Source organism: Onychomys torridus, chromosome X (genome assembly GCF_903995425.1).
Source record: "Onychomys torridus chromosome X, mOncTor1.1, whole genome shotgun sequence".
Lineage (NCBI taxonomy): Eukaryota > Metazoa > Chordata > Mammalia > Rodentia > Cricetidae > Onychomys > Onychomys torridus.
The window spans coordinates 124,272,171-124,297,513 of record NC_050466.1 but is presented as its reverse complement, the minus strand read 5'-3'; the positions used below and the strand labels follow the sequence as shown (position 1 = coordinate 124,297,513).

The following is a 25,343-nucleotide window of genomic DNA, read 5'->3' as shown; positions in this document are numbered from 1 at the left end:
TTGAACTCCCCTTGTCTAGCTCAGGCTTGTGTTTAGTGCTCTTTATAACCCTAAATCACCTTTTTTTTTTTTAAGCTGAGGAGCATAAACGTATAGCGTGTATGACTCGGTTTGCTCGTAAAATTGTCATATTTGATATGTTTAAAGATGTGGAGGCCTTGGGGGGAAAAACAGAAAAATTCAGGGTAGAAACCAAGCAAGTCCTTAGAAAAATTTACCCACCCCCACACCCCTACCCCCCCACTCCCCCCACTCCACCCCTGTCTTCATGGCTCTGCTCCATTCAGACGTGTGGCACATAATAATGAAGAGAAGCTTGGAATATACTCTGAAACTGCTCTAGGGTGACTGGGGCTCAAGATAATTGTAATTTTTAAAAATAGGTTTCACCGCTGTTTGGAACCATCTACAATTCAATTTACTTTATCGCACAAGCCGTGAATAATTCTCTGAAAGAAAGTGGACAGGCTAGTGCTGCCGGCCTGGTTCAGCATTCCAGAAGCATGCAGTTCTATGGATTCAACCAGCTGATAAGGACAGATTCAAATGGAAACGGAATCTCTGAGTATGTAATTCTGGACACCAACTGGAAAGAATGGGAACTCCGCAGCACCTACACTGTGGACATGGAAGCTGAACTGCTTCGCTTCAGAGGGACCCCCATTCATTTCCCTGCTGGCAGACCCACTAGCGCAGATGCAAAATGCTGGTTTGCAGAAGGGAAGATCTGCCGAGGAGGTAAGGAATGGGAACTCACTGGTCATCAGTTTAGTTCAGTGTGAGTTATAGGGGGGCACTTGTTTAAGACAAGGTCTGTTTTAATATTGAAACACTCCCAAAGTCACACGTTTGCATTGCAGATTGCACAAACATCTTGGGCTCCATCTCCTTAATTTAAAAATAGTCAGAACCACAAAAGGCACTCCCCGGCCTTAAAGAATCATTCACAATTTGAAAGCTAACCCATCATGGATTCTGAAAGAAGGCTCAGTCTTTCTCAAAGACATTATTCTAATAAAAGGAAAGTGTCTTCCTCTTCCTGTCACTTTAGTTGCCTGGGGCCTCTGGTTGTTTTCCTCTACTAAAAAGATCACCTGAGTATCCCATGGTATATCCAAATGCTGTCAGTCAGATTCTACCACAAGAACACCGTATTTACACCATCTCCTGTCTGAACTACCATTCCACTAAGATTCTCCACCTTACAGCTTAGCACAAAATCAATTTTCAGTTGTCTCTCATGGATTGGTTGTGTCTCCTCTGCAAAATATACTGCCCCTTGAGGGTAGGAACCACAGCCAGTCATTCTGATGTCCCTTAGCAATTTGATTGACTAGTAAGACTCTTCCAGCTTTTGGAAGAGGGAAGCTTCATCAAGTCTCTGAGAGCCAAAGGGTACCTTTAGAAGGACCCGTAGTATTCTGATTTAAGTATCTGCCTATACCTTTCCAAAAAACAAGTGCATCTACTTGGAATAAGCTTTCACCCTGATTTTCCTTTAACATGACACATGCAACTGCTTCTTCACTCACATCATCATGTACTTCCCCCTGAAATATTTGTAATCTATTTAAATATTTAGATTTCATAGAGACCAACATATATGCTTATGTAGACACTAATTGTCAAAACCAGACTGTACCTCACCCTTAAAGGACAAATGATGATATAATTCATAAGATCCGGGCACTCAGATGGATTAAAAAGGTCTTTTATTTTAGACAGCATAATATTTACCCTTCACAGGTAAGATGCCATACCTATTCTAAAGAATCTTATTGCTATCCAACTTAAATTAATGCACTCAAAGTTTTCCATTTGTAGACTTTTTCCTCCAAAGAAAACACCCTGGTCAGCCTTAATTCATGTGATTTGTTATTGTCAGAGTGGTGAGTGGTTTTGCTTCAGAACAGTGAAATTGCTTTCTTGTCCATAAAGTCAACAAGACAGACTGTGCTGTAGAAAAATGGAATTAGGTTAGGTACATGTGGCTTGATTTTAGAGTCACCAGGAAGCACAAGGACTCGCTCAGTGGTGGGCTGTATTTACTGTTTTTCTGTTCCAATGCTGTTCTTTTTTTTTCTTTTCCTCTCAGCCGGTATCGACCCCGCCTTAGCCATGATGGTCTGCCTTGCTTTGCTTATAGCCTTGCTGTCTGTTAATGGATTTGCTTACTTTATAAGGTACATTTTTTTTGTTCTTTTTTTATATACACAAAATAGAAGTCCACAGTAGCCTTGTTAATATTGATTTCCAGGAAGTCATGTTTCAGTACAATTGCCTAATTATATGACCCACTGATTTTCTTTTCCATGGTGATTTACCATCCTTACTGGCCCCATTAGAGGGAAGTGTTTTCAGGATGCTGAGAATAACATTCTCAGTTGTAGTGTCAGTGGTGATGTTGCCTATGAGTAGATCTGGCTCTCAACATAATGGTGAAATAAAAGAACCAGGAGTTTAAACTTCTTCATTACTGCTTATCTATGCCCCATTCCTGCTAGAAAAGGAACCATCTCCTTCCCCAAATGATATGGTATGGAATGGAGTTGGAGTATTGTAGGCAGACTGGCTAGATTCTAAGCTCCACAAAGAGCGGTGCTAATTCCTAAGTTTGGAGTAGCAGGTCCTGCTTGATGACTCAGTGTATAAAGAAAATTGCTGCTGAGACTGAAGATCTGAGTTTGAATCTGGGGACCCACAATGGTGAAACAAGAGAATTGACTTCTACAAATTGTCCTCTGCCCTACATATGCATGCTGGGGTACATGAGTGCTCAACACTCCTCCCCTCATGCACACACAGAGAATATACGGAAATAGTTTAGGGACTGGAGAGTAGCTTAGTGGATAAGACTGAATGATGAGTTTGGCTCCCAGCACCCATGTCAGTAAGCTCACTCCAGATACAAGGAAGTTGATGACCTCTTCCGGCTTCCTCGGGCACTGCACTCCTGTGCGTACCCATATTTATACACAAATATACATATAATTAAAGATACGATCTTAAAAGCAAGATTACAATAAAGATTCAATAAGCAAAAGTGAGTAAAGCACTTCCCTCATACATGACTCATAGTAGGCACTCAGTAAATGGAAAAACTTAAGCCCTTTGTAGATATGCCAGATTTTCCTGCTAATTGTTGTGAACCCAGAATCTTCATCTAGACATCAATGCCTCTTTTTTACCCCCGAGACAGGCTGGCCTCAAACTCAGAGATTCACCTGCCTCTCGAGTGCTGGGATTAGAGTCCTATGCCACCACCGCACAGCAACATCTATGCCTCTTGACCAGGGTATGACAACCCGGATTTCTACTGTTCTTCTTCCTTGGATAGAAACTATCCCCTCTATTCATCAACATCATAGTTATCATCAACTCTGTATTCCTCCCTCAAATCCTTTAACAGGTGGTTCACTAATTTCATGACCTGTTTCAAGACTGGTCTGAATGTCACTTAATCTGAAAATCCTTTCTTATGATCTTTGTATTTTAGGAGTTGGACTGTGTCCATATGAGAGTAATTTGGGAACAGTGAGAAATGAAGTAGGTCTCTCCTTTCCACCTTGTCATCTCTTTGTAAGGGTAGTCTCAACAATAATATGGTATGGACTCATTGGGAGTTATTTTGCTAAGTTCCAGTAAAAAGGAGGTAGAGTGTATGAACTTGGACAAGTCACTTAACCTCACTTGGCCAGGATTTTCTCATTTGTACAGTGAAGAAATTAGATTAGATGATGCTGAAGAGTCCTTCAGCTTTGCTATTTTAATGAACTTATGAAAAAATGAGATTAAAACCATCACAACAGGTGTTAGTCTTCCTATTTAATATGTTGGTATCACTGTGAAAAAACATTATCTAGTTAAAAACTTGATCAGCACACACAAAGGAGCAGGTAGGTTATGAATTATTAAGACACACTTGATGAAGACATCTGTTCAAAGAAAATTTTTCTTCTAACTTCTGTGGCTGGGATATGTCAGTGCTAAGAACAGAAATTTAATATCCTTTACATGTTGCCAAATAATTTAATATTTAATTAGTATCTTTAGATACTCAGAAAAAAACAAATGATAGACAATAACCCCCACCCTCGAGATTTTAGGAGTCGTAGGCTCTTTCCACCGAGTCAGCTGCTTATATTACTAATCAACATTCCCAAATTATAATTTTTGCTGGTCTTTTAAACTGAATGGACTGGTACTCTGGGAAAAAAGAAGACCCACAAGGATATGTGTGTGTGTGTGTGTGTGTGTGTGTGTGTGTGTGTGTATGTGGGGTGTGGGGTGTTGTTTGGAGCTGTGAGCTGAAGGGTAAAGAAGACTGGAGGGGAAAATGATTGGAGAGGGACATGATTAGAGAGGAAAGTGATTGGAGAGGTAAATGAGTTTGAGACAATTGGTACTTCAAGTGGTCACAGAAAACTCAGAGATGAGAACAAGGCACATCATTTCCCAGAGTCTCTTGGTCCTTGGTTCCTCAGCTAACAAAGCATAAAAGGTACCCCTCTTCATTGCCTTCCTCTCTCTCTCTGCCCACCACGGCTGCAATCAGAAGAGCTGAGCGGCTGATGAATTTCTGTAATAGATGATTACTTACTTGCAGGAGAGTGACTCTCTGTTCCTTCCTTTTCTGTGTATTTTGATTGTTTAAGGTTTTTTCTTTCCCCAGAAAGGAAAACGTGCAAAGAACCCAACCACCCCAAAACAAAGGATTCTTTGAACTCCCTGCTCCTCTGAACCAGATTGCATTGCCTTTCTGTGAAGCTCTCCCAAGCTTTGTAATACTAATGATGATAATAATAATAACGAGTCGCGCTTCTTTCCTGGTGTTTCATGCCTTTCAGAGTACTTACACATACATTATCCCATTTGATTTTCCAAACAGCTCTCTAAAGCGGGTAATGTAAGGACTATTATCCAACTCAATAGGAGGCACTGAGGCATGAAGAGGTTAAATTATTTATCCAAGGTCACCTGCACCTGGCTAATTAATGACAAAATCTGTACCACCCTCCCAACGCCCCCAGACGGGGAATCCAATTTACTTTCTACTAGATTGTATTTTGAAGCACAATTATTTTTACAGGTGTGCCTGCTTTAAGACATTTTTCTACACATAGGAAACAGATAAGTTAGGGAGTGATGTTTTACTTTGCCAAAAGATTCATGTGCTCTACCCAAGAAGTCACTACAGGGCTCTTTTAATTTCCTCTGCAGGGCAGCAGCTCCCACCGTGATAAGGGACATAGTTGTTGGCAGACAATTAGGAGCACATTAATTGTTTGTTTGTTTCCAAACCAGTGAAGTCACTGAGAACAATTGACCGGGTTGCTGGTACTTAAAGCTACAGTGATGTTATAGAAGTCTCTTTAGGGCAGCTTGACAAAGCATTCAGTGGTTGTTTTTCTCACCCTGACTCTTGCAGTGAACACATTGCATTATTGAATTATGTGAAAAAACAAAATCAGAATTTAGCTTCTAGCAGAGAGAGAGAGAGAGAGAGAGAGAGAGAGAGAGAGAGAGAGAGAGAGCAAGCGAGAGCTCACTGCACAGACTAATGTTCTGTTTGGTACACCCATCTGACTGTGTGAGGTAGACATTGTACTCTTATGTGTGTACTAATTGGTTTGCATAAAATAATTACATGGACTGCAAATTAATGGGCATGTTTGGAGAGAGTCATGTTTAAACTGTGTCTATGTAATACTCAGACAAGAGACTAATTTGGTAACAGGGAAAACAAAACAAAACAGAAAAACCCCAGTCAGCCCACTTGTTTTGAATCATGTAGACAAAGCAAACAACTGACTGAATGTTTCCACTTTTCAATCTGTTGCTTTGGCAACGCATGGATGCAACTTTTCAAGACAAGGGGTCTTATGGGCAGAAATCTGGGCCTGTAGCCAGAGACCAAGGATTCCAGATCCAGCTCTGACTAAGGCTAGGGAATCTCACCCAATTTGTGTTATTTTGCTTTGTTTCCTTAATATGTTTTTGTGTATAAACTGGAGATCAATGACTTTTGACCTTAAGATTATTAGGGTACTTCGTGTAAGAACTATGCAGAGTTCCTTAAAATTATTCAGAGGTGTTTTGAATGTGCTCCTGATGAGAGGTCACTATTTCATTAGTCTGAGATACTATCCCTACACATCACTCTTGCTTCGTTTTGGATGCCTTTTCAATGATATTTTCACATTTGTGTTTTTGTCTTTGTGAGCTCTGATGACCAGGCTTGTTGTTGCTTCCCTTTGCTGCAGATATTATGGTAAAGCAGGTCATCTCAGAGTTTGCAAAAACATCCAGTCCCCTATTTTATTTCCTCTTTGTTTCAGGCGACGTATAAACAAAATCCAGCTGATTAAAGGACCCAACAGAATTCTACTGACTTTGGAAGATGTGACATTTATTAATCCCCACTTTGGCAGTAAGGTAAGTAGCCCCATTTCTTGGCTATGTTGCCTGATATCATAGCCAGAAGCCACAAGTTACTATTGAATACTTGTCATTTAGTTAGTTTCAATTATGAAAATGCATGGACTGGAGAGATGGCTTAACCATTAAAAGGCTAGGCTCACAACCAAAATACAAGAGTGAAATGCACACTGCATTTAGAACACTTCGTATAAAAACCTATAAAATATCTCATGAAAGTTTGTAAAAATTGATTATAGGCCGGGCTGTGGTGGCGCATGCCTGTAATCCCAGCACTTGGGAGGCAGAGGCAGGTGGATCTCTGTGAGTTTGAGGCCAGCCTGGTCTACAAAGGGAGTTTCAGGACAGGCTCCCAAAGCTACAGAGAAACCCTGTCTTGAAAAACCAAAAAAAAAAAAAGATTATAAATAAAAACTATTTTAGATATATGAGGTTAAAGAAAGCATACTATTAAATTATTTTATCTATTTTAATGTATCTTTTACTATGACTGTTAGAACACACATAGTTACAAATGTGTCATGGAATATTCTTCAGCCACAAAAGAACAACATCTGTTGTTTGCAGCAACATGGACTGAACTAGAGGATGTGATGCTAAAGGAAATAAATCAGATATAAGAAGGCACTATCACATGATCCTGCTCATATGTAGAAGTAGGAGAATGGATGAGTAATCCCCAGAGGGTAGGAAGGGTAGAAAGAAGGGACCTAGAGACTAGATAACTGGTACCACATTACAGTTAGACAGCAGGGATAAATTCTAGTATTCTATAGAACACCTGAGTGACTGTAATCTAAACTTATTGCATAATATACAAAAAAGGGAAAGAAAAAGAGGAGGCCAATGGTTACTGACATAAAGAAATAATACAGGGGAATAGAAATATGGCTCAGCACTTAAAAGCTGTATTGGTCTTTCAGAGGGCCTGAATTTATTTTCAAGCACCCATGTCTAGCAGCCTCCCTGTTACTCTAGCTCCAGGGGATCCAACACACCCTTCAGTGTTCCGCAGGCACCTGCATGCATGTAGCATGCATATACATACACACAGACAAATTCATAAAATTAAAATAAATTTAAAAAAGAAATGAGTATTGTATGAGAAAATAAAAATAAAAAATAAAAAAGGAAATGATATATATATATATATATTTAAGGATATCTAAATGTTAATTACTCAGATTTGTTTATTATGCATTATGTACATATATCAATTAATTAATTTTATACTATGACATATGTTTGAGGATTAATTATTAATTAACATTACATGTATAGTTCATGTTATATTTCAGTTAGATCATGCTGACTTAGCGCTGTGTTCTGAAAGTGAACATTGTCCACTCTGGGCAATATCTTAGCTTTGACTTCATATAACCCTTTTTAGGTAAACTACATCTTAGCCTCTAACATACAACCTGTTTACAGTTGTAAATAAAAGTTTGGAAAATAATGATTCAACTCATAAAAGAGGGTTGAGTTTCATAAGAGTCCTGTTTATATTTGTGTTATAATAGGTGATCTTCATAAGGACCTGCTAACTGTCCCTGGGACACGTTTTCTGAGATTGCATGTAGTCCTTACCTTCTGGGGCATTCTAGTCAAGTTGAAGACAATGAAGTCATGCAAGGAAATCAATAGGTGCCAAATTGAACAAATGAACTGGAAATTGAATAGGACTTCAGAGAAGTCAGATTAGTGGAAGGAGCCTTTTCAGAGATCCACATCCAAAGCTGAGGCTTAAAAGAAGGGAAGGTAGAATTTGTCTATGTCCTAGATGGCAGACTGCTTATCAATCACTTTGCTTTGAACCTCCCAGGAGAAATTAGTAGCAAGGTTTGAAATTACACATAAAAAAATCTGGATTTATGAGCTTTTGTAAAAGTTGGGTTGTAAGTGTTGGTATTTATCACAAAAGGGTGACTGCAAGATAGCGTTGTTGTGTGATACACTCCAAAATAATTAGAATATAGGGGTTTGAATGTTCTCATCACAAGGAAATGATAAATGTTTGGGATGACAGGCAATTTAAGTATCCTCATTTGAAAAATATACAATGTATGTATCTATTAACAACATCATACTGTACCCTATAAAGTTGTATATATTATCATTATATTTTTAACTGTTGGCAGTCAGCCAAAATTCAGTAGTGAGTAGTTACATTTTTTGTAAAAGACATGTTTTCTGTGGTTTTATTCAGTTTCCGTCCTGTTTTCCTGGCCCTGAGCGACAGATATTCTGGGCAGAGGAAACAGCATAAACAGAAGCATGGAAAGAGAGCATGCAGGGTAGGGGTGGGGCTACGGGATTTTTGTCAAGGGAGCTGGTGTGTTTCCTTATGCTAGTTTATTTGGCTGCAATAATGACACTGATCTTTGCATGTACTGTGGAGGTGGCAAGATGTAGAGAGAAGACACAAAGACACCAGTCATATTGCTTCCATGTGACATTTACTGATGTCATTTTACTACACCAGATTTAAGAACTGGTTACCTCAGTGGCAAACTGGTCAACTGCTTAAAAATGACACTAAAATTTACATGTAATTAGTTGGCTATATGAAGAATGGAGTTATGTGATAATGTCCTGTATGGTTGATCGAATGAACGGATGAGCTAGCTGATTCATTTCCCATTTATAATCCTCTGGTTTAAATCCTCAGATGGTTTTGGCAGGTGAATATCACCTTCCTAGAAATGTGCTGATGAAAGGCAGAACTATCACTTTGGCTGAAATCTCTACTCTACTCTCATGCCCCAAAAATTCATCTCTGTTTCTGAAACCACCAGAGGACACTCGCAGTCATGGTGGTGGATCTGTCTGGGATTTTCAAACTCAAACTCAGTATTCTTTGTATGAAATTCCTCAGCTGAAGCAGGAGAAAGTGCAGACCCTGACACGAAAGCTGTGAAGCAATCCCAATCTGTGACTTGATACTAACATAAAACAATTCAGTCTTGTGGTTAATTTTTTTTTTTTTATCTAGAAATGTGATCAGTCATAAAAGTCATGTGAAAATAGAGATGAATGTACTAAAGTTCTGGTCAAAGTATACGGTTTATTTCCAAAACCCTTATTAATTTGGCATTACCCATATCAGCCTGACAGTTCTTGACAGCTGCCAATAACTTTGCTCAATTTGGGACCTAAATTGGCTTTTTCAATGTAGAGATCTTGTAATAGCCAAGTAAAGTCTATAACATATCCATCCACATGCCTTCTCATCTATACTGATATATAAACTGCACTTGTGTGTCAAAAGTGTGCCAGTACTTATAAAAATGTTATCAAAGCACAGCAATGCTACTGACAGACAGAATGCCTAGGGTTTAAGACAGCACACACGATGATAGAGCATTTCATTTAGGCATACATTTTGACCAGAAGAGAATAAAGACATCACTACAATTTTTTACTGTAAGAGTGAGAAAAAGACAGCCAATATCGATAGCTCTTTAGGGAATGTTAATGCTTGTTTAAGTGTTTTGGTCTAAGTAGAAAAGAATGGCATTACTCTAGAAGAACATAGCTCTTGCCTCTAAGTCGCTTTTTGGCATTTGGCTTCTATCAAGGCTTCTGAATGGCACAGATAGGGGAAGTCTACATTTTGCTTAATTGCTCTGCAGTCACAAACTTGCAGCTGGCTGTGTTTAATCAGTTAAGAAACCAAGCCAAGCATTCCATCCAAAAGGAATGTCTGAAAGTGTCAACTCTTTGAGAATACAGAATTAATTCAGTCTTGAAAAATTGGCAGGGCAAGAGAAGTCAGGTCAGAAAAAGAAGATTTGAGAAGAAAGAGAAGCTGAAATCCAAGTGTATGTGGATTTTGGCAGATTTTATCACTTTCTCCCTTGCCCTTCACAGAGAGGTCTGTGTCTTAATACACATCTACGTGCTCTTGCTGAGATGTGAAAATAAAGAATAGAAGGGGAGTAGATGGCTCCCTGGCCTTGCTCTGTTGGAGGGAGCGCAGGTTGATGGAGGGGTTATGTGAAGAGTCAGGTTTTACATGTGCGCTTAAGTCTTGAGCTGCGAAAATTTCAGAACGTTTTCTTTAGACTTTGTCATAGTTTTGGTACCGAAAGAACTTAAGTCAAGGCTAAGGCAACCAGTTATTTTCAGTTGATCAAAGACCATTGTAATCGAAATGTTAGAAAGTACTTAGGATAAATTCTTTTTTTCTCCTTTTTTATTTATTATAATTGTGTTTTAATTTTACACATCAGCCATGGGTTCCCCTCTCCTCCCGGCTCCTGTCCCCATTCCCACCTTCCCCCTAGCCCCTCCCCTCCATTCCCATCTCCTCCAGGGCCAAGACTCCCCTGGGGATTCAATTCAACCTGGTGGATTCAGTACAGGCAGCTCCAGTCCCCTCCTTCCAGGCTGAGCAAAGTGTCCCTGTGTAAGCCCAAGGTTCCAAACAGCCAGCTCATGGCAAGCAAGACTGATAGAAAGCATGATGGAAAGAAAGAAAGAGTTCTGGACAGGGAACTATAACACCAAAATCCTTGTTTAACCCCTGTATTCTTGAGCTGTCTTTTTCTTCCTTATAAAAAGGAGAGAAGAGAAGCTGAGCACTGTTGGTATGTGCCAGCAATCTTGGTCCTATGAAGGCAGAGGGAGGAGAATTATGTTATTAAGGCCAGCCTGTTCTACAGAGTGAGACTTTGTTTCAAAATAATGGAAACACTACTCTGACAACTAGTAATAAAAATAATTAATAATAAATGGATAAATGGTGGTATTGGGGGCCTTGCCTAGATAATAACAAGGATATCTGTTCATTTCTATTCATTATAATTCTTTTAAAAGACATTTTAAGAACTATAGAGAAGAAGATTGAGGTACCTGTTGATTTAATCCATCTTCACATAAAATAAGTCTACTGGCTTATTAGAAGATATAGAAGCTTATCTGTAAAGATTAACACAATTGTAAAGAACTCTCTTGATTTTGTCCTTCAACTGGGAAGCTTGCCGCTTCCCCTTTCAGATTGTGTGCCTAAGTAAAATCAAGGAATAAAGAATCTGACCTACTTCAGCCTCACACTTACCCTGGGCCGATAACCCACTTACTCTGTGTCAACTTAATTGCTCTGTGGGAGGCTTTCTATCATTAATCTCATCTTCAGAAAGAACAATGCCATTTGGCAGAGCAGAACAAAATGGAGCCAGTATTGGGAGTGAGGACTGAAGTTATCCCCTAGTTCTGTTTTTTAAAAGTTTTGATTTCTCTGCACTAAATGATTGACTAGATGATATCTGGAAAATATTTCACCATTTGGGTCTTAATTTCATGTCTATAAAATGAGGATTCCAGGTTAAATTAGTGACAGGTCTTCTTTCTTGCCTCAAATTCTCTCTGGGAACCAGGGATGGTGAGTTGCATGCCTGTAATCCCAGTACTTGACAGGCCGAGGCAGGAGGATTATGAGTTATAAACCACACAATGAGTCCAAGTCTAAAACAAACAAGTAACATTATAGGGACTGAGCAGGTTGTATTTATACATTTAGGAATACACATCCACAAATATATATGTAACAACAACTAAAGAACAGAAGCTATGGATTTGAGAAAGAGCAATTGGGCATGCAAGAGGAGGGGTGGAGGGAAGAATGGAAAGGAGGAAAACGATGTAATTATATTTTAATTTAAATAAAGCAAGTTATCTGGGAGAAAAAACATACTTGGGAATGTTAACCGTTCCTTGGTGGTATATATAATTTAAGTAAGTTTCCAACCATAGCCTAAAAGGTGTTCTGAATGGTTATAATGAATTGGTTTTAAATAATGACAATGTTGTTTATAACCCTTTCCCCCCTAATCCTTTCACAGAGAGGCAGTCGTGCCAGTGTAAGCTTCCAGATTATCTCAGAAGTTCAAAGTGGGAGGTCCCCAAGGCTGTCCTTTTCTTCAGGCAGTCTAACTCCAGCTACTTATGAGAACTCTAACATAGCAATCTACGAGGTAAGCCATGTAAAAGTTCTTCAATCTGCAGCCTCCTTGGCTTTTAAAGCAATGTTGTCGTTGAAGAGTCAGTTATTTTCCCCCAAATCTTCCTGTCTGATGTCTTTGACAGTGATTTTCCCCAGCAACTGATCTCCTACTTGAAACCTCATTGATACCTCAACTCAATGCATTTATTATGATTGTGGGGGAAATGAGCCAGTCATCCTACAACAATATCTGTAATAGAAGAAATGACTGCCTGAGTTACTTGTTTGGTGTGAGATGTCTAGAGATACAGATATGCAGGGTAAAGTTTGGAGGGAATCTTCAAAGTTTAGTTGTTTTTCCTACACTTGTAACATTCTGGTGACATTGAAACTTTAAAAATGTTCTTTTTATTCACCTGTACTATCTTTGGGAATAACAGGTTACTTTATGCTTTATAAAGTAGAAATCCCCTTTGAAGTTTTTGTCTTTCAAGATTTAAGAGGTCACCTCCTCCCCATTGTTCTTAGATATTAGAATTTGGCAACCAGAACAAATCTTGCATCACTTGTAGAGAGCGCTGTTTCTTCTCAGCAGGAAAATGTTAAGCAGGGGGTAAAGGGAAACTAGAGAGTCCTTCTGTCCCTCCTAAGGGAGTCCTTCTGTCCCTCTTAAGTGAGGCTTTCCTAGTGTGCTTCCCTTGTTGTGTTTGGAGACACTCCCAAGAGCAGAGCAGCTGACACTTCCAGCTTCAATAGGAACTGCAAAGGAAGTCTAAAACAGGGAAGAATTCACATTGTTGACTGCAGTGGATTTTCCAAGAATATTCTCCTCCATCAAATAAATAATTCACATGGGGTTTGCTAGAGACTGAACATGTTACCTCCAAACTTTAGGTGTTAAAATTTAGTGACCAATATGATGACATTTGGAATACCCTGAGATATTAAGTGAAAAAGTGACTCAGACAAATGCTCATTTATGGATCCTAGAATCTTTATAAATGTATAAACATATATAGAGGTATATGACATGAGTGTAGAAGACTAGGGGAAGGGAGGAGATTAGTGGGAGGGAGAGAAGGAGGATATGAGGGCATGAATGTGGTTAAGGTGCAGGATACTCTTGAAAGAACTTGTCTTTATGAAACTTATTGTGTTCAATGAATATGTGTCAATAAAAAGAGATGAGAGCTTAAAAAAGTGATTCAATCAATGTGAGTAAAGTCCTTATAAACAAAACTTCATACAGCATTTGGCCCTGTTTGTCCTTCTGCCTTGCACCATGGGACAACACAATGTTTCTCTACTTCAAAGGATGCGAAAACACCATCTTGGACATAAACATCAATTCTCACTCAACAACTGAATCTACTATCCCTTAACCTTGAACTTTCCAGCCTCTAGAATTGTGAAAAATAAATTCTTGTTTATATATATATATATATATATATATATATATATATATATATATATAATAAATACATAAACATAAAAATATATACATGTAATAAATTATATATATACATATACACACACATATATGAATTGCATAGTTTCACAAGTGGATTGCCTATGACTACATACCAAATTAGCATCACATATGGTCTTTCTGTATACCTGAGAGTGAGGGTTTTATCTTAATTTGAAGTAGGAAACCTCAGGATTTTACTGTGATTTAATCTAATCAATGAGGGGATTTGTTTCAAATGTGAGCTTTAGGTTTTTGAAGAATCTCCTCTCTGAAAAACTAAAGGCAGAGTGATCGGATAGCTTTGGAATGTCAAACAGTGTGAACTTAGGTCTTTACAGTTGCAATGCACGAATAGGATTCTGAAGGAAGTATCAATAACCTTCACTTTTCATTTACCAAATTAGAAATTGAAGTGAGTTCTTAATCCTGGGGATGCATTAAAATTGCCCTTTGAAACTTAAAATAAAAAAAGAGCTATGTCCAAACTCCCATTATTACCAGTTGATTCTTGTTGATATTCAGTTGGTAGGGACCTGCAACCAGGCATTGATGTATTTTTTAAGCCAATTGATATACTTTTAGATATGTGCAGCCAGGCTTGGTAATTTCTAGAGAGAGAAGCCTCCAAGGCCACATCTGGCATGGCTCTGCTATGATTCTCTGACTCAGTGGACAAATTAATGTGTTCAATCATGGTATACTTTATTAGTGGGGTTTCAAGGTTACAGTGTAGAACTGAGAAAGAAAAAAAAAGTCTGTTACTGCCCTTGAAGATTTTGTCAGATATTTTCTTGTTTTGGAAGTTGAACAGGAAGCTGATTATATAACTTTCCATAAATGACTGCTGGTCAGTCAATTCATGAATGGGGGATCTTTATCTTTACAAAAGGACTATGCTCTTTTTTTTTTCTTTTAAAGACCTTTCTTTCTTTCTTTCTTTCTTTCTTTCTTTCTTTCTTTCTTTCTTTCTTTCTTTCTTTCTTTTTTTCTTTCTTTCTATGTGTGTGTGGCTGTTTTGCCTGAATGTATGTCTACACCACCTGTGTGCATACACACAGACCAGAAATGGGTGTTGGATCCCCTGGCACTGGAGTTACAGACAGTTGTGAGCTGCCATGGGGGTGCTGGGAATTGAACCCGGGTCCTCTGGAAGAGTAGCTAGTGCTCTTAACTGCTGAGTGATCTCTCTAGCCCAGGAGGGTGTTAATAACAATAATACCATATAGTGAAGTAATATTAGGCTGAGACTAAGGTGTAAAGGAAGAAAGAGAGTCTACAAAACTCCCTGGCTAAGGTTAAAGACATGTCTAAGATGGAGTGTAAGTCAATTGAATCAGTAGATTAAAAACAAAAAGTTCAGCAGCTTGCTCAAATGGTCCTCTATTGGAAGTTGTTTGAGGTTTCTGCATCCAGTAGATTCTGTTGCAAACAAGTCAGAGCTGTTAGTAATTAACTGATGTTCGGGTTGTACACCATATGAGGACATCACATCTATGAGGGCTCTGTTCACAGTGACAATACGTTCTAATTTAAATGTGAGCTGTACAGAGGGAGATGCAGACATTCTGGTTTCTGGGTCTAGTTCTGGAATGGGTGTCAAGCCTCACATTTATATCTATACCATCATTACCAATTATGCATATTATTCAGTCATTATTATTATTATTATTATTATTATTGGTTTTTTGAGACAGGGTTTCTCTGTGTAGCTTTGTGCCTTTCCTGGAACTTGCTTTGGAGACCAGGCTGGCCTTGAACTTACAGAGATCCGCCTGGCTTTGCCTCCCGAGTGCTAGGATTAAAGGCGTGCACCACCACCGCCCGGCTAGTCATTATTTTAACCGTGCTTCAGAAATTCCTTGAGGTTGCCTCTTCCTCTTATCTAGTATTCATGGAACCCTAGGTCCAGTTTGTTTCTCCCACCCTGATAGTCAGACTCTATACCTCCTAAAAGAGGCTTCCCTTGGCAGGGAGACCTTGGTGATATACAGAATGTACACACTACCAACGGGATGTGCTCCTTTGTGACCAGGGTGTGGGTAAGCAAATGTGAGTGTGGAACTTGCATGCTTGTAAAATGTGCATTCATTTTCATACCCAAGGCTGTTGCCCAAAAACAAAGTGCACAATTATATACTCAAAGAATTAGGGCTTCTTTTTTCACCTGAGGGAAAACATCATTATCTAATTTGCACTAAGGTGCCATAGCAGCTGGTAGTTACTGAGGGCCAAGTGACAGTTGCCAAGGGGCTGAGGAGGCTTTCTTTTAAAAAAACAAAAACAAAAACAAACAAACCATTAATTAGTGTGCATTATACATAATCTCATTTTGTAAAATTCCAGTTAGAGTTTTGTTCTGTCAGCTTAAGGCTTAATATTTGATGGCTATAAAGGACAAAGTCCTTTGAGATACAAAACAGTAAATCTTGTGAGAGGTCCTCTCGACTTTTGTTTGTTTGTTTTGAGACAGGGTTTCTCTGTGTAGCTTTGGAGCCTTTCCTGGATCTCACTCTGTAGCCCAGGCTGGCCTCGAACTCACAGAGATCTGCCTGCCTCTGCCTCCCGAGTGCTGGGATTAAAGGCGTGCACCACCACCACCACCACCACCACCACCACCACCACACAGCAGTCCTTTTGACTTCTCTGAATGAGTTTTAGATCCCTGCCTGAAAGCAGAATTTGATAAGGGAAGCTTAGTGTGAGGCAAATGGAGAGGCCGTGAATGAAGGAAGCGTCACAGAGATAAGGCTGGGCTTTAGGTCGCAAACTTGAACATAGATTGGAGTTACAAATAAGATTTGATAACATCCAGACTACAGGTCCCAACCCTGCACTTTCTGATTCCCTAGGTGTTCTGTGGAACTTAGTTAGTGGTACTTCTACAGAGTTTCCAGCTAACCCTGATGCAGCTGGTCCAGGGTCCCACTTTGTCTGTTCTGCTGCAGGCACCAACTCATGCCACATTGCCTTTCTGAGCTTTGTGGGCAATGAGCTTGGCTCTCACAGATTTGTCCAGCTCTGGACAAATCTAGAGTCATTCCCTAGTTGAGAGATTTTGAACTCCTTGGCTAGGAGATGCTTTGTAATACAAAATGCAGGAGAGTTACTGTGATGCCTGCAGCTACCATTAGCCTTTGCCTCTGGCAGCTTTCCAGATGAACAGCTACAGCTAGGTATATTCCTTAATAAGAGAGTGGTTACACATTCCTATTTTCACAATTTGATTGCACAGAGCTCTCTGCTTTATTATCTCTACTTGATGACAAGTAGGTGCAGCCTGAAATGGACTCTCCAGGCTATAGGTAATAGATGTGCAGGCACTTCGAAGACTAGGGAGCACAGTGTAAGACATTATCATTATCACAGAGGAAAAGGAATCTATATTTATATTGCTTTTAAAAAATTTTTGGTTGGACAGAACTAAGTAGGGCTTGATGACTGATGACTCCTTGAGGCTATGCATGCAGAAGAAAATTATCAGGTACTGGAAAGGAAAGTGAGGAAAGACAATAAAATAATTGAGTTTGAATTGACAGTGACCTTAAAAATTGTACTTTTGTGTTTCAAAAGTTAAGAATCAATTTTAATTACTCAGATTTGATCTTTACACATTGTATACATGTATCAAATTGTCCCATTATACCTACAAACACTTCAAATAAAAAATAAAATTATTATGAATGGCAAAAGTTGGAAAGAGACTTTGGAAAGGGTCTAGATGACTTGTTACTGTAGCCGTACATGTGTGAATCAAAATAAAAAAATGTTTAATCTACATTTAAATCAGTCGATCTACGATGAATGTGTAAGAGAGCCCCCACCTTGACCCCATGGCCTGTCACACAAGAGAAAAATGAGTTAAGGTAAATGCTGCAGACATTTGTGGCACTCCATCTCCTGCCGTGCATTTCCCACTACAGACGCCTCGAGGCAGTGGGAATTGCAATCACCAAGCATCACCATTAATCGATGCAAGCCCAGTGCCACATCACTTAGCTATGACTAAGTGAAATGACCTAGCACTTTTTGCAGTTAGTTAAGGAAAACATTTCAGAGTGGTATCTTTGTATTTCCTGGGATCTGCATACACGTGGGTTATTTCTCTGCTCTGAGTGCTTTGATACTTTTAACTTTAGCTATTTTTGTTTGAGTTAATTTTAACCCAGGATATGGAATTTCTTTGGGGTAGAGGGGTGGGGAGGAGAAAACAAAATCTGCTTGTCGTGGTAATTTTACTCTAAGCCTTTTATGTGGAAGGCACATTGCTCTAGCTGCCGACAACTACATCTCATCAGTGTTCTATCCCTTTTCTTTCCAGGGTGACTGGGTGTGGCTGAAGAAGTTCCCTCCTGGAGATTTTGGAGACATTAAGTCTATCAAATCAAGTGCAAGTGATGTGTTTGAAATGGTATGAGAAACCCTCATTTCTATTCAAGCCAATACTTTCTTCCAAAGTAATTAACGGTGACCATCCAGAATGAGGCAGTCTTAGAAAACCTGTGCAGGGGAAGGGCAGATTTGTTATTACTAGCTTGGTATGATTCTTTAATACAATGACAAAGGTAGGAAAATGGAAAACACAGAATCTGAATCAAAGAAGGAGCTTTATTAACTTGTGCCCATCACCCAAACTCCCCGAGCCTTCATATCCCTATTGGCAAAATGTCTGTCTGCTTTTTACTGCCTTCTCTTCTATATCAGGAAGAGAATTAAGAGACAATGTACACAATACATCTTGCATATTCCTGGGTAATAACTTCTTTATAACATGATGCCTATTAAGATAATTATCAATTAAGTATACCATAATCATCAATATGCCCATTTTTCAGACCTTGAAGATTCACCTGATAATTAGTGTTTGAAATATGGTGTTTTCCTAACTCCACTGGTTATGTTCAAAGTGTCCTTGGATGGTTTACTTAAGGAAGCAGCCTATAAATAAGTCAGGCATGATCTCTTCTAAGCCATTTAAATTCTTGTCTCCTCATTGAACTTGGATTGGAGTCCATGAAAGATTTGTGGATATTGTCTTTGGTTCCTTCAAATGCTCCTTACAGTAAATTTCTCCACATTTACAAAGCAGGTAAATCATTCCAACAGATCTGAATGAGGACCAACTGCCTGCAGACCACAGTACAAGTGAGGAAAGAAAGGAAACAAGGGATGTGGCCCATGGGGAACAAGGGGTTTCCTAAGGTTTTCGAGGAATTATCATGATGTGTTTTTTCCCTTACATAGGATTTTGGTGCCTGGAATGAAGGAAAATAATAAGAGATAAATCCAAGAGGGACAAAGGCAGCTGAAATAGCCCATTTCACAGTAATATTATGACCTGAGATGCTAACCATAAAATTATACTCAAAATAAAGAGACAAAATGGCCCAAACTATGGAAGCTGATACAATATGTATGTGAATAAAGAGATAAGCCAACATAGGGGTTGTGCAACACACCTTTTCTTTTTGGTGTGTGTGTGTATGTTGAGTTTTAATTTGGGCATGAATTCAATTTTATGGAAGAACCCTCAAGAACATTTCAGGGGACTTTCACATAGTCTGCTCAAATTTAGCACTTGCTTACAGTTTGCTCATTTGTCTACTTACACATTTGGAGTAATTGAAAGGTAAGTGACAGACATTGTCCTTTCACCTTTAATTTTTTTTGCATGTGTTTTCTAAAGCCAAGGACATTTTTATACTTCATTACAGTACAATGATCCAAATCAGACCATATAACATTTATTCAATGTTGTTATTTAAATTACTACCCATATTTTAATTTTATCAATTGTCCTGGTCCCACAGCCTGGGTGCCTCCCAAACAGTTCAAGCTATTCAATTGTCTCACTTATCCAGAGGGCCTGATCCAGGTGGGGGCTCCACAGCCTTTGGTTCATAATTTATGTGCTTCCATTCCTTTGGCTATTTGTCCCTGTGCTTTTTCCAATTTTGGGCTCAACAGTTCACACTCTTGCAGTCCCTCCTCTTTCTCGACAATTGGACACCTGGAGCTCTACCTGGGGCCTGGCTGAGGATCTCTGCATCCACTTCCAACAGTTATTGGATGAGATTTCCAGCTTGACTATTAGGGTGTTTGGCCATCGATCACCAGACTAGGTCAGATCAGATTTTCTCTCGACCATTGCCAGCAGTCTACAGAGGATTTTTAATTGGCCAAGGAAGTATTTAAAATTATGTGGGTTGTTATTTGACTCAGAAGCAGGTATCTCTGGCAGTTGAATGTTTAAAGGTTTTATGTCAGATAGGGGAATAACAAATGTCCTGATGCAAGATGCATCCAACTCTTGAAATTTTGGTGGTAGACAGCTAAGTAATCATTATGGAAGAGGTAAAGTATATGTCTGCCTAGTACTTGTTCACCTTGTGAAAGTGTTCCAGACTTTCCCTCTTATTCAGAGTCTTTTAGGGTATGACTGCATGTAGGTATCTATCTACTTTCAACACAGGATCTCCTCTCATGTTTACATCTGAGGATGGATGGTTGTAAAGTTCAGGCAGACATATAGGTCTGAAATTTGCCAGTGTTATGGCCATTAGTATAATGTTAGATGCTATAACAAATATGCTCCCAAATATTTAATGTCTTTTGATGCTGGGGGATTGAACCTGAGTTCAAAGCATGTCAATCACTCAGCTATAACTCTGGCCTTTTAATATTTTATTTTTGAGACAGATTCTCATTATGTAGCCCTAGCTGGTATGGAGCTTGCTATGTAGCCAGGGTAGCATTGAACTCACAGGATTAACTTAATTTTGGCTCAGACCATCTTGTTGAAGGTCTTACAAATAATCCATTCCAGTAAATAGACTGCCGTCTTCTTCAAAGTCCATGCGATAATCTTTGACTTCTTTCTTTCACTTCAGACATCATGACATTTATACATCTAAAACCTAGTCTGTTTCTAGTCATTCAATGTTGTTACCATTCTAAGCCTGTGTGTACATGACTGTGCACACTCACATGTATGTAATTATATATGGCCAGAGAGTTGTACTTACTATATTCAGGGAACTGGTTTCAGGAACCCTTCAAATACTAAAAATCCATGAATACTCGAATCTCTTATAGAAAAGGAAACAATATTTTGCATCTAAACAGTGTACACCCTCCCACATACTTTGCATTATGTCTTGATTATTTGTAATTCCTAAATACTATGTAAATTCTATATACATAATTGCCATATTGTTTTGGGAGTAACAAGAAAAAGCTCTGTACATGTTAAGTATAAATTCAATTTTTTTCAAATTTATCTATAATTAGTTTAATGTGCAAATGCAGAGAATCAACTCATGCACACATGTGTGTTTGTGTATATTTCTGTGTAAACATGTTTGCATAGTGCTGTTCTATAATTAATAACTACAATTTTCTTCATGTTACCTGACTTCTCTAATATTTATTTGATTTTTAAGAATTGTGTCTTATGGTGCTAATGTTATTGGTCTAAATATGATTTCCTTAATTTCTATAGCATCACCTCTAATTTTTTAAATGTATGCTGTTTTTTCCATCCTTTAAGCACTGATATATTTTCCCTTTCTCTCATTTCTACATACTTTCATTAGGTAATTTTAATGTATGCATTGATTTTATTTACCATCTACACACTTAAAATTCCCATTCATCTGATTTCAGTTCAGGTCTGTTTCCTGAAATCTAAACCACAGGCATAACACTCTAAAGCAGTTCCAACCAGCCTGGTGGTGGTGCCATACACTTTTAATCCCAGCACTCAGGAGGCAGAGGAAGATGAATCTCTGAGTTCGAGGCCAGCCTGGTCTACAAAGCTAGTTCCAGGACATCCATGGCTACACAGAGAAGCCCTGAATCGAAAAAGAAAAAAAAAATTAAGAAAAGTTCCAACTTGATATACATGGGTGCCTTATTTCTGTGTGACACGATCGAGTTTCTCCACAGTGAAGTTTAATTTCTCATTTACCTTGGTAGGTTGTCTAAAACCTGAGCCTATGATGGACATTTCTGTTCAAATTTCATGACAGCAGAAGCAAGGTAGAGGGCAGAGGTAAAAGATAAGTAAGAATTGATCTCAGCTGGAGGCTAGCTATACTATGAGCACACATGGAGCAGTGATTCTCAACCTGTGGGTTGTGACCCTTTGGTAAACCTCTATCTCTGAAAATATTTATATTACTATTCAACAGTAGAAAAATTACAGTTCTGCAGTAGCAATGAAGATAATGCTATGGTTGGGGGTCTGCACAGCATTAGGAATTGCATTAAAGGGTCACAGCATTGGGAAGGCTGAGAACCACTGGCAAAGAGGAAATGATAAAAACAACAGTAAACTACTTGATCTCATCTTGAGGCTGAACTTCCAGCTTTGACCTGGAAGGTCCAACCCACATTGAGACTACGGTAATGGTCACGCCTACAAGGCGGGGCTGAGAGAGGACATTGAAGACCCTAGTACCAGATGCGTTCCAGATGCCTGGGCTCTCTTGGTGCCTGGTCCCTGGACACTGGAGGTAGACGGAGCAGAGTTCTCCAGAGAACACTGCCAGACTGCGGCACACCTTTGCCAGACCCTGCAACCTATCCCTTCATTTGTAAGTTACCCCACAAAATAAAACTCCCTTTTAACTACGTGGAGTGGCCTTAATAATTTCACCAATATCTCTGGGGGCTAAACTTGCTGCAGAACTGAGACTGGATTAGCTCCTTTTCAGGAATGGAACCGTGTAGGTTTTTCCTGGTTTTAAGAAGCTGTGGTACCCTGCAGCTTCAGGTACCAGCCAGCTGGGGAGGATGCTGAGGGTGGGAGCCACCCAGGCCTTTGGAATTTGCCCCACGTGAGCGCCAAATATTGGTGGAATTATTAAGGCCACTCCTAAAAGGGAGGTTTATTTTGTGGGGTAGCTTACAAATGAAGGGATAGGTTGCAGGGTCTGGGAAAGGTGTGGCCCAGTCCAGCGGTGTTCTCTGGAGACCTCTGCTAGGTCTACCTCCACCATCCAGGGGCCTGGAGCCAAGAGATCCTTCTCATTTGGATCCTGGGTCTTCAATATCCTCTCTCAGCCCCGCCTTGTAGGCGTGACCATTACCGAAGCCTCAATAGGGGTTGGAACTTCCAGGTCAAAGCTGGAATGGCTACCCACTACACTGAACTTGTATAGTTTTCCTATTGAATCTTTGCCTGAGGCCTATGGGTGAGACTTAGCCTCTTAGTAAGGTGGATCTAGACTATAGATTGGTTTTCTTGAGATGGTGGTGACTGTAAATTATCAGCTAACATGTATAGCAGCTAGCTGGAGGATGAACAGTAAACAATAAACAAGATGTGGTAGAGCATCCCAAAACCTGCCACTATACCATCCTCAAATTTCCTTTATTGGTGTACAGTACCACCATCTTTTTAGAAACCCAACTAGGAATCCAAGAATGATTTGAAGGAGGACTTTTTCCTCTCTTATATCTATTTAAAGGGAATATTAATAGAGTATAGTTATTTAAATTCCATTCCAGGTTTCTCCATAAAATTATGACATAGCACAATGAAATTACGATATTCACACTATGACTTGTGGCTTTTGTCTATTTCTCTACCTTGATATTTCACATTTTCCCCATTACATAGTAGTCTGGGAAGACTATACCTGGTGTCGTTTCCTCCACTCAGAAGTAGTCTGCCCGTCCATCATGCCAATTGGTCAATTCTTGTATGTTCTTCAGTGCAGTCTAGTTATCAGTTCTTTGGAAAGCTTCCTTTGATACCTCCCTCCCTTGCTGCCTGTCTGGATGAGATATTTAACCTCTGAGCTCACTGAACATCTCGTGGTCTCTTTTAAAACACATTACATGATGAGATACATTTTTCAGATCACTTTGCTATTATTCGTCACTGAGTGTGAGCTCTTTTGGAGAAAGTGACTGCAATGTATTTATTTTTTCTCATATGATCAAATTATAATTTTCTCGTATCTCAAATAAGAATATAAGATATATTTATTTTCTCATTTTTCCATTTTTACAGTTTGTATAAAAACAGTGGTCTTTATTTTGGCATCTTTTTTGGTTTTTCGAGACAGGGTTTCTCTGTGTAGCTTTGTAGCCTTTCCTGGAACTCACTTGGTAGCCCAGGCTGCCCTCGAACTCACAGAGATCCACCTGCCTCTGCCTCCAGAGTGCTGGAATTAAAGGCGTGTGCCACCACCACCCGGCTCATTTTGGCATCTTGCACATCCTTATTCTTGTACCTTTTGTGTAGTACAGTCAACAGTCAGCCACTGAAAGAAGACAGCTGTGATTGTTCTCTGCATGTCTTCTTTGCAGATGAAAGACCTGCGGCATGAGAATGTCAACCCTTTAGTGGGCTTCTTCTATGATTCAGGGATGTTTGCCATTGTGACAGAATTTTGTTCTCGGAGGAGCCTGGAAGACATCCTGACTAATGATGATGTGAAACTTGATTGGATGTTCAAATCATCACTGCTGCTGGACCTCATCAAGGTCACTGGCAAGACTAAGGGAGTCTTGGATTTTCCTTATAGATTTGAAGTTTACAAAGATTTTGACTTGTTTTTGTTCTACTTTTTTAGGTCAAAAATTTAAGATTTGGAGATGTTTTCTTTCCTGTGGGCTATTGTGATCATTTCACTCCTGTGCCTTGTCTCCCAAGTATTGACTCTCTGCCCTCCCATCACCCTTTTGTCCATATGTGTTGTGGAGTATTGATACGGAAAGTATTTGCCCCTGTTTCCTCTCAATCTGAGGGCCACATTTTCATCTCTTCTTCTGTTTGCCATTAAGTCCTCTTCTGCATTTAGCCACATCCCACTTCTCTGCTTTGTGGATATAGGGAAGTACTCAGGCCTAGAATCTTCCACACTATTTAGAACCAGCTGCTGGCTTTCATTTTCTAAAAGGTGTTATAGTCTGGAACTAGATGATGAGACTTTGAATATCTAAGTGTGGATGTGGGACTCTACCACTGGAACACAAATGTCCACTGTTTATATAAGGCAGCAGCTCCATTTTGTGTATGGTGGACAGCCGGGCGGTGGTGGCCACGCCTTTAATCTCAGCACTCAGGAGGCAGAGTCAGGCAGATCTCTGTGAGTTCAAGACCAGCCTGGACTACAGACTGAGTTCCAGGAAAGGCACAAAGCTACACAGAGAAACCCTGTCTCAAACAAACAAACAAACAAACAAACAACAACAACAACAAAATGTGTACCATGGACTGCTACAATGGGAATTTATGGAAAGGTCCATGGATGATCTTCTATAAAGCCAATGAACTCTATGAGACGACATAAAGCTCTATGTATGTATTTTAATGGAGCTGGTCTGAGTATTTGTTGAGCTATGTACACATTAATCACAGCCTTGAATTTTGTATAGTGACTTAAACATTTTCAAGGAGGTATTAAAGGGGAAGACATTATTTCTTTCTCCCTTTGTAAAATGGCCATGATTAACCTCCAAGCCCCCAGAGGCTCAGAG

General features: G+C 39.4%; 1 protein-coding gene across 1 annotated transcript in view; it reads left to right on the top strand.

Moving 5' to 3' along the window:
* Positions 1 to 25,343, top strand: part of Gucy2f (guanylate cyclase 2F, retinal) — an 81,281-nt gene that overhangs the window by 27,449 nt on the left and 28,489 nt on the right. Inside the window, exons 3-8 of the mRNA XM_036175380.1 lie at positions 384 to 738; positions 2,096 to 2,183; positions 6,339 to 6,435; positions 12,282 to 12,413; positions 18,172 to 18,261; positions 24,171 to 24,347. Coding sequence (XP_036031273.1) covers positions 384 to 738; positions 2,096 to 2,183; positions 6,339 to 6,435; positions 12,282 to 12,413; positions 18,172 to 18,261; positions 24,171 to 24,347 — 939 coding nt within the window. The remainder of the gene's footprint in view (positions 1 to 383; positions 739 to 2,095; positions 2,184 to 6,338; positions 6,436 to 12,281; positions 12,414 to 18,171; positions 18,262 to 24,170; positions 24,348 to 25,343) is intronic.